The 8,569-nt window shown below is 39.5% G+C and overlaps 2 protein-coding genes across 2 annotated transcripts in view; both read left to right on the top strand.

The window, feature by feature from the left end:
• Positions 1-989: 989 nt before the first annotated feature.
• Positions 990-1,827, top strand: LOC144628690 (uncharacterized). The gene is made up of 2 exons (XM_078486821.1): positions 990-1,728; positions 1,812-1,827. Exons 1-2 carry the CDS (start codon positions 1,088-1,090, stop codon positions 1,825-1,827), a joined length of 657 nt encoding a protein of 218 aa, XP_078342947.1. The 5' UTR covers positions 990-1,087.
• Positions 1,828-5,237: 3,410 nt separating this feature from the next.
• The window catches only part of LOC144667101 (general transcription factor 3C polypeptide 1-like), an 80,986-nt gene continuing 77,654 nt past the window's right edge, over positions 5,238-8,569 (top strand). The window contains 3 exon segments of the mRNA XM_078528479.1: positions 5,238-5,398; positions 6,863-7,089; positions 7,987-8,135. Coding sequence (XP_078384605.1) covers positions 5,347-5,398; positions 6,863-7,089; positions 7,987-8,135 — 428 coding nt within the window. The 5' untranslated portion in view covers positions 5,238-5,346.

Below are 8,569 nucleotides of genomic sequence, written 5' to 3'. Positions count from 1 at the left end.
GCAAGAGTGGGAACCGGTGATGATGTTGGTGTTGGTGGTGGTGTTGATTCGGGGGTGTCGTCTTCGAAATCTTGGTCAGATTCAGCTATTGAATAGTCAGGTACGGGTAACTGCAAAAAAGTTTCTGCATCTGGTGTCAAAGGAGGAGTTACAGGGGGTGTTTCTTCATCTGGCCTGAAATCTCCATCAAATGGGTTGATTGCATCAAAAGCATCTAAGGCATAGTCTGGCACTTCTTCAGTATCTTTTTGCGCTGTAAAGGCGCGGTCAAACCTTCGTGTCAGCGGTTTAAATACCTCCTCACCTGAAAGCTGTCCAAATTTTTTTTCAATCGCTTTGTTTTTCATTGCAGTAAGTATTTTTTCATTTTGCTGCTCAACAGCGGCCTTTTTTTCAGCAAGTGTTCGCCATTTTTTCATCGACATCTTTTTGCGTATATATATAACGACTAAAAAATGAAGATTCCGAATTACGATCCTGAGTTTTATTCGCAAAGTGCTTTCAAACAGGGGCATACAAGCATGCCATCTGACACTTTTCGCATGCTTATTTGTGGTCCAAGCAACTCTGGAAAAACAAACACTCTTTTACACATGCTTTATGAGCTTTTGGTTTACGACAAAATTTATCTTTGTGCAAAAAATCTTCATCAAGAAAAGTACCAGTTGATTCTTGACGATTTTGAAAAAAGAGTCAATCCTGAAACTGGTTATGAAGTTATTGTGGCAACCAACACCGTTATTCCTCTTGAAGAACTCACAGATGACAACCAAAAAATAGTCATATTTGACGACATGGTTTGTGAAAGCAATCAAAACGAAATCATCAATTACTTTATAAACGGAAGACATCGACATTGCAGCGTCATTTATCTTTCTCAATGTTTTTTCAAAGTTCCAAAAAATATCCGTGACAACTGCAGCCATTTTTGTATTTTTTCTTTTCTTCCAAGAGAAAATAATCGTATTGCTGATGAGCTTGGCATAGACAGAAGTCTGCTTGATCTTGCAACAGAAAAAAAATTCTCTTTTTTGTATCACGACAGGCCAAAAAAAACAACGAAAAAAAATTTTGACGAATATATATAATGGGTGCTTTCAACGGAGACACAGGTCATCCTTCAGACAGCTCTTCAACAACTGGCCCTCCCGGCCCCCCTGGCCCAAGAGGTTCGATTGGCCCTGCTGGGCATAAAGGCGACACTGGCCCCCAAGGCCCCCAAGGTCCTACTGGTCCTGCTGGTCCACAAGGTTCTCGCGGTCCTACTGGCCCCGCTGGCCCGAAAGGCGACACTGGTCCTCAAGGTCCCCAAGGCCCAACTGGGTCAAGAGGTTTCGTTGGTCAAAAAGGCGATAAAGGTGACAGCGGCCCAACTGGCTCTACTGGTCCTGCTGGTCCACAAGGGCCCCAAGGTGCAACTGGCTCTGCTGGCCCCGTCGGTGCAACTGGTCCTGCTGGTCCTGCTGGTCCAAAAGGTGAAACAGGTCCAACGGGGCCCGCTGGTGCCACTGGGCCTGCTGGGCATACTGGGCCTGCTGGAACAAAAGGGCCAAAAGGAGATGCCGGCCCAACTGGTCCTACTGGTCCACAAGGTCCCGCTGGCATAAAAGGTGACCCTGGACAAATGGGTGTTGTTAATCAAAATTTGGTAATGAACGACCATTCGATCAAACAGCTTGCAAATCCTGTCGGAGACCAAGACGCTGTAAACTTAGTTTCAATGCAAAAGTATGTTTCAACTCACTCAATTTCTTCAGGAGTAAACGAAAATTTGTTTTCACATTTGTTTTTTTCTGCATCTTCTTTTCAAGGTGTTACAAATGTTAACTCATTAACAGTTGTTGAGAATTTTACCTCTGGTGTTCACTTACTCAAAGAAAGCGCTTTTCGTTTTAATTTAGTAAAATCTGGAAACAGTTTCAATTCAAGACTTAAAATCGGCCTAACCGGGTTGCCCTCTGGTGATTACACTCTTTGTGTTGAGTTTTTCTTCCCAGAAAGTGATCTTAACTGGAGTTTAAGTGCTTCGTCACCTTTTGGAAGTAACACTGTCAATTATCATACAAAAAGATTCAACAATCACACGCCAAAATATACGAGAACAATCATTCACTCACAAAAAAATGCGTCAAACAGTGACGATAAACTTTTTATTGACATAACCAATCCTGGTTACTCGGGGTCACAAGCAAGTGAGCAAGCTTATTTAATTGCTTATGGTGTAAAGGGTTATCAAGCGGACGTGCCAAGCGATGTTTTTGAAAAGCCTTTCATTATTTCAAGTGGAGACATGGTGCTTGAAACGAATATTGATATGAATGGGTTTGAGTTAAAAAACTATTTTCCAAAAATAACAAATTTTGTCATAAACGGTTTTTATGATGGAACCGATGGTACAATTACTCTTGGGGGCCATTTTCACCCAAGTTCTGTTGTTTTTTATTTGGTTAAATTTAATTTTAATTTAAATTACTTTATTATGCCCGTTGATGGAAGAATTGAAGAATGGCAGTTTCTTATTTTAAGTAAAAAAGATGATAATGTTGTAAATGATGAAGTACAGGTGGCGATCAAGGTTCAAACAGAAAATGGTGCAAGGGGGTCAGCCACACTCAGTCCAACCGTTTCTAATTTCCAAAAACAGGACCTTGTTTCATTAGAAGCATCAAAAGGAGACAAAATTTTGGTCGCAATTTCAAATAAAAACGGAGCAATAAATACAAAAACAGGTTTGTTAAATTTAATAATTACCGGTAAATATTAAGACGTACAAAAAAAAACAGTTTTAAAAGAGTCAATTTCCTGTCAAGAGGTTTGCGACAAGCTCTTTGTCAAAAGTTTTCAACTGTGCGATCGCCTCTTCTGACAATAAAATCACTGTTTGATTGTTTTCTTTAGCAATTTTATTATGTTGAAAAGTTTGTAAAGGGGGTCCAATAAACCTTTTAACTTTTTTTTTCCCACTTGTTATCAAAACTCCAGTTCTTCCTCGGCCCATCTTGATGTATATTTCAATGTCTGCAAATGTTCAATTGACATGAAGCCGCGAGCGGCATGCAAATTTGTGCGTGGGTGTCGGGGTTTACCCGAATGATATTTTTAGACGTTGTAATATCATGACTCATCGCACCCTGTCAAAAAAGCGTCGCGTGACGTGACAGTCACGGGCTTGTTTGAACATGTCAAGGGCTTGCCTGAACATGGTATGCAAATTTTGTTTTTTTCCGCGTGGGTAAACAAAGTCGGGGAATTTACCGTGACTCATTAACACTTGCCAAAAAACGCACTCCAGCTGCGATAAAAGCGTCTAATTCGTGGTGGTATTTGTGGCCTACCCTCTATACTACTCAACCGACTTACCTGCTAGCGACAAGGTGGAAGCAGAGGCGACAAGCTGAGAGGAACACGTTTGAATAGTTAAATCGAAAGATTCGCGCAAAGGAAGACGGCGTGGGCGAAAATTATGTCTGTCATGGCTCCGTCCAACCGGTCTACGAATACGTCGTTCGCGAATTGTAGCATGCCTTTCCTTTTGTTTTATGGCATTACAGCGTCGTACGTTGATCCGTTGGTCGGCTACCGGAGCACGGGCTGGTAAAATAGCGAACGGAAAAAAGGAAAAACACAGCGACGGAAAACTATACATAACTACGTATACTTGCAGCGAGGGGACCAGCGAGGGAGCAAACTGCGAATGTACGCGTCAGCGATAGGACAGCGCGCGAAAAACGTAGTGCGCGAGGGCGAGGCTGCGCCAGTTCGAGGTTACGCTACACGCCATTAACTTTATATGCCAATCAAAGCTTGACTCCAAATGCTTTCGTACAGAAGTCTTGCTTATTGGTCGATCTGGTGTGTTTCTGAGCCACGATCGAGAAGTGATAGAAGTGTTAACGGTAACTGAATGCCACGATCGAGAAGTGATAGAAGTGTTAACGGTTTAATTGGACCGATGCAATTCGCTGAGACGAGTGAAAGGAGTACAAAGGAGTTCACGATCGCCGCGGGAACTTTGAATAACGTTTGTTCGCTACATTTCAGGTCAGAAGATCTTAGAAAATGTGTAAGCGATTACATTTAGCTCCAAGTCGTTCTTATTTGGCTCAATGCTTTCACTAGCTTTAACTATCGGGGCAGTTGAATTTCATTCACTTAGTTAGTATTTGATTGTGCGATTTTATGCGAGTGGATCGGACGCGAACAAAGCTAGCCTGCGTGGCCGGCGTTCAAAGGGAGAAGGGGAGTTCGGGCGCGAAGTGCGAGGAGAGACGCAGGCTAGAACAAAGCCAGACATGAACATTTTCTTTTGAGACAGAGGATGTCTTGGAAGACAAGTGGAGCTTTTCTTTACCTTGGGAAAGGTACTGGCCATGTAACTCGTGCTGGAACACCACCAGACACCACATAAGCTCGTCATTTAAACGAATTTCCTAAGATCTTCGAGCCTGGAATGAAGCGAACAAACCTCAATACCGGTAGTTCCCGCGGCGATCGCGAACTCCTTTCTTTCGTCTCAACGAATTGCGCGCATTGATCCACTTTTTCCCTTAGAGGCAAACAGTGAACCCTTCTATCACTTCTCGTTGCATTCAGAAACACAGCAACTCGTAGGAGCAGCGAAAAGAAACACACCAGATTGATGAAATATAAGCGAGACTCCGTATTCTCTAAAATCGGGTAAATAACTATCTATTTTGAAATAAAGTTTATCTACCTCAAATGTGTCGCTTACTTGTGCCTTGTGCCGTTTTCGAAGCCATTCCGACGCCATTTAGCGATTTCAAAATAGATAGTTATTTACCCGAGTTTAGAGAATCCGTAATTTTCCCATACATTTCTCTATATACACAAGCTGTCGCATACACCACGTATATAGAGTCGGCCGCCCGAAAGGCTCTCAAAAACACATCAAAAAGACGACTTTTGAGCTTGGGAAGTCTGTGTTCACACTCGCCTGGGCGAGTGGGCGAGCGCTAATTTCCAACCCTGTGTATAAGTAACCATCTCTAGTTCCGTCCGCTTTTCCAAGATCCCCAAGGTGGTGGATTTACGATAGCTCTGTATGAAATCCCTCTGTTACAAAATAGTTAATTGCTCTAGGGCAATTATTCATTTTTCAAACAATTTGTCGACCCCTGACTCAAATTTTCCGAAGCGATAATCAATCAAAATCTGCAAAATCCAGGAGAGGCGTTTGATGTAGGCTTACATGACGCACTTGTTTTTGGTGCGCGATGGCTTGGTTACTGAGTTGAGCTACTGACAAGAAGGACACTCTGGTTGTATGGATTCCTGTTTTGGTCCTGATATTAATGCTTGTTAAGCTACCAATGGAGGAGTCGAAACATGGATGCACTTTTGGAATGCATTGATGAAATAGCATTAGATGGTTTGGACGGTACGTATTATAAACGAAGGAGTTGCAACAAGTGGAGATGTACCGATCAGTGTGTGATGTGTATCCGGTTGTTTAGCCCCCAAGTCGATTAGGCGGATTACACTGTACCTCCCAATCTGTAAATTCCCAGCCTGAAGACGATAAGTTGCCAAGTAAAATTTGTCTTTTAAGTCAGTTATCAGTGACTTTTAAGTCACTGATAACTTGGGATGAATATGATAGTTTATAACACAAAGTTTAGCGGACTAACGTCCGGTCGAGTAGGTGAATAGTCTTAACCTGAAGTTTTAAATTAAAATCTTTTTCTTAGCTTAAATAAAGGTTATTCTTGATTTAAGGTGACCGTTTTTTATTTAAGAATTTGCTAAGACAAAGGTCCTTAATTCGCGATTTGTTTTGAGAATTTTGTTCTTAAAATAAGATTTCTATAAGAGTGGAAAGCAAAGCAAGTGAAGCTTTGCTTTGAATGTAAAAAACGCGGGAATTCTTATAAGTTCGAATTGTTCATATCACTACATTTTTACTGATGCCGAAAAAATATATAATCCTTTATATCAAAATTTACCTTTCACTTTCACATAAACTGATTTACCTCGATTTCACCATGTGGTAGGCTGCTATTAAAGTTGATTTCTTTTAGTTTGCGTTCAATGTAAGTTATTTGGTTACATTTGTGTATTCGACTGAAAACATTCAGGAAAGTCACTGTCATATCCTGAATGGAAAAAACAGTGAAGAAGGCTAAAAGAGGGTCGATACTGAGGGCTTACAGACTAAGATTAGGGGTTAGCAGACTTGGGGCTAAACAACCTACAATACATCCTATGTGAAGCCCTGGTCAAACACGCATGCAATGATAGTAGATGATAATTTAAAAAAATCAATTTCTTCCTAAACTATCGTCAACAATCATTAACATTGCGGCGGATGGCTTGAAGGCTGAAGGGAGTGATCTTGACAAGCTTCCATTGCCAGGCTTCTGCGTAAAGACAGCACATTCAAGCAGGAATTTTGATCAGTTTTTCTCGGCAAAAGAGAGTAGCAGCTAAGAAATAGAAATGGGTGTGTGTTTAGGAGCAACAGCACCTTGTTTATACCCAATAAATCCTTAAAATATCACCATGATTTAAAATTCATGTTTTTTGACAACTGCTTCTTATTCTACTCTGAGAATTAGTCCACATTTATTTTACAGAAAAAAAATGATTACTCATTTCAAAACAACAGGAAATAATGAAATGTCACCATGCTCATTTTCAAGAAAATGACAATTTACCTCTTTGGTGAGCTGGTAAAGAAAAAGCTGCCATTTTATAATCCACTAATCATGTGTAAAATTATGTGCAGTAGGGATGCACAATGCAATGCTGAGGAAAAACCTTACACTGACTGAAACAGGCCACTGGGAATGTAAAGGCATGGGCTGATAAACTGTAGCTGGTGATTTTTACTTTATATCCTTAGGTTGCCCTATACAGGAGTTATGGAAGCATTTAGAAGAAAGGAGGCCCCCATTCCCTCTTAGGTTGGATGATGGAACAAAGCAGTTTCTATGGAAAGCCATAATTGGGATACCAGATGTTGAGTTTTTTGCACTTACAGAGCCCCTTTCTCATATATTTGGTACTGAGCATGGAGAAGGAGCTAAGAAAGAGAGTGCAAGTCATGAACCACAGAACCCTCTTGATAAGGTATGTCAGTCATGTACTATGCATTCACTAGAACAGTAATTTAGGCATTTGACTGTTTCATAACGCAGTCTCATTCTGTATCCATATGGCAAAGCATCCAACTCATGACTTGTATTCAGATGCTACATGTAGTCCGAGCACCACAAATATACCAAGCTGGTATACTTGCTTTGCATTTCCTATTTACGAAAATTCCTTTGCAGTTTTAGTGTATCTCATTTTAATGTAAATGTGAATGTTATAATCTTGATTTGCTGATCTCAGTTATGAAGGTCATGTAGTTGAACATTTTTCAAATTAAAGGATGGATAACACAATCCACCAGGGCCCAGTTGTTCAAAGCATACCTGATGAAGCATGAACTTTTATTTCAGATGTTCCCCAAGTTTTTTTCAGTGCTTTTTTTGTTTATGTTTTCTGAACTCCAGTTTTGACATTTTTTAACCAATCCCAAACTCCATAAATCATCAACAACTTAAAACACTTTTAATTTATTTATTTCCATCCCAATTTTATTCAACACTTTCAAACAACTGGTACCTACAGTTGTAGATGTCTGAGATGGTAGGTCTTATCCCAATTTTTGAAAAATTTATGGTTATTATTATTATTATTATTATTATTATTATTATTATTATATTATTATCAATATTATTATTGTTGTTGTTAATTGTAAATTCTTGGCTGAAGGCAAAGTGGGTTAATGGTGACAAAGATTCTAACCATTATAATTACAAGACTTAGTATCTTCTTCACTTGCTATCAATACTTTTTGACAAGCATTTGGTTCAATGGCTTATTATTTAGTCTATCAAGCAAATACTTATTTATCTACCCCAGTATACAGTACAACAGAAAATTATGTTACTCATGCTACTTTTCATTGCTTGTTATCAGTTTCCAGGACCTCTCAAATACAATAATGAGTTTAAGCTGATATCAGAAGAAACTTCTGGAATAAGAGGTTCCTGCCCCAGCTATCATGTGCGAAAGAACATATCAGAGGATGTACGAGATTGTGTAGACTTAGAGACTGCTTATGAAAGGTAAATCATTATGTAAATGTCACAAATGAGAACACTTAAAAGAATCCCTGCCCTCCCTGTCTGATTTGTGAAAAGTACATGACTTGTGCTTGAATGGTAACTGTTAAGTTACAATGTGACTTAATATTCATTTTCTTTTTTAACATTATCATAAATTATTTCAACATGCATGCAGTAGTTTGCCTACAAAGCTTTGCCTGCTGGTTTCACATGCTTTGAAAATTTACACTGATATTAACTATTTAGAGGCACATGTACAATATTTAATTTTATAGTTTGTTATAAGAAAATGTTCGTTTTGGCATGCTGTTCGGGTGCAATTCATAGTTTACATTATTGAATGTGTGGTTAACAAAGGATATACACAAACAACAAGTAGAAACATTGTTAATTCTGCACTAAAAAACAATCATTATTAATAATGGTTGACTTAA

This window comes from Oculina patagonica, chromosome 10, assembly GCF_052425735.1.
Source record: "Oculina patagonica isolate OP01 chromosome 10, crgOcupat, whole genome shotgun sequence".
In the NCBI taxonomy this organism is placed as follows: domain Eukaryota; kingdom Metazoa; phylum Cnidaria; class Anthozoa; order Scleractinia; family Oculinidae; genus Oculina; species Oculina patagonica.
This window is presented reverse-complemented; position numbering and strand designations above follow the sequence as displayed.

Bases quoted from the DNA above. Each gene is read 5' to 3' on its own strand.
- LOC144628690 (XM_078486821.1), top strand. From the start codon at position 1,088: ATGGGTGCTTTCAACGGAGACACAGGTCATCCTTCAGACAGCTCTTCA.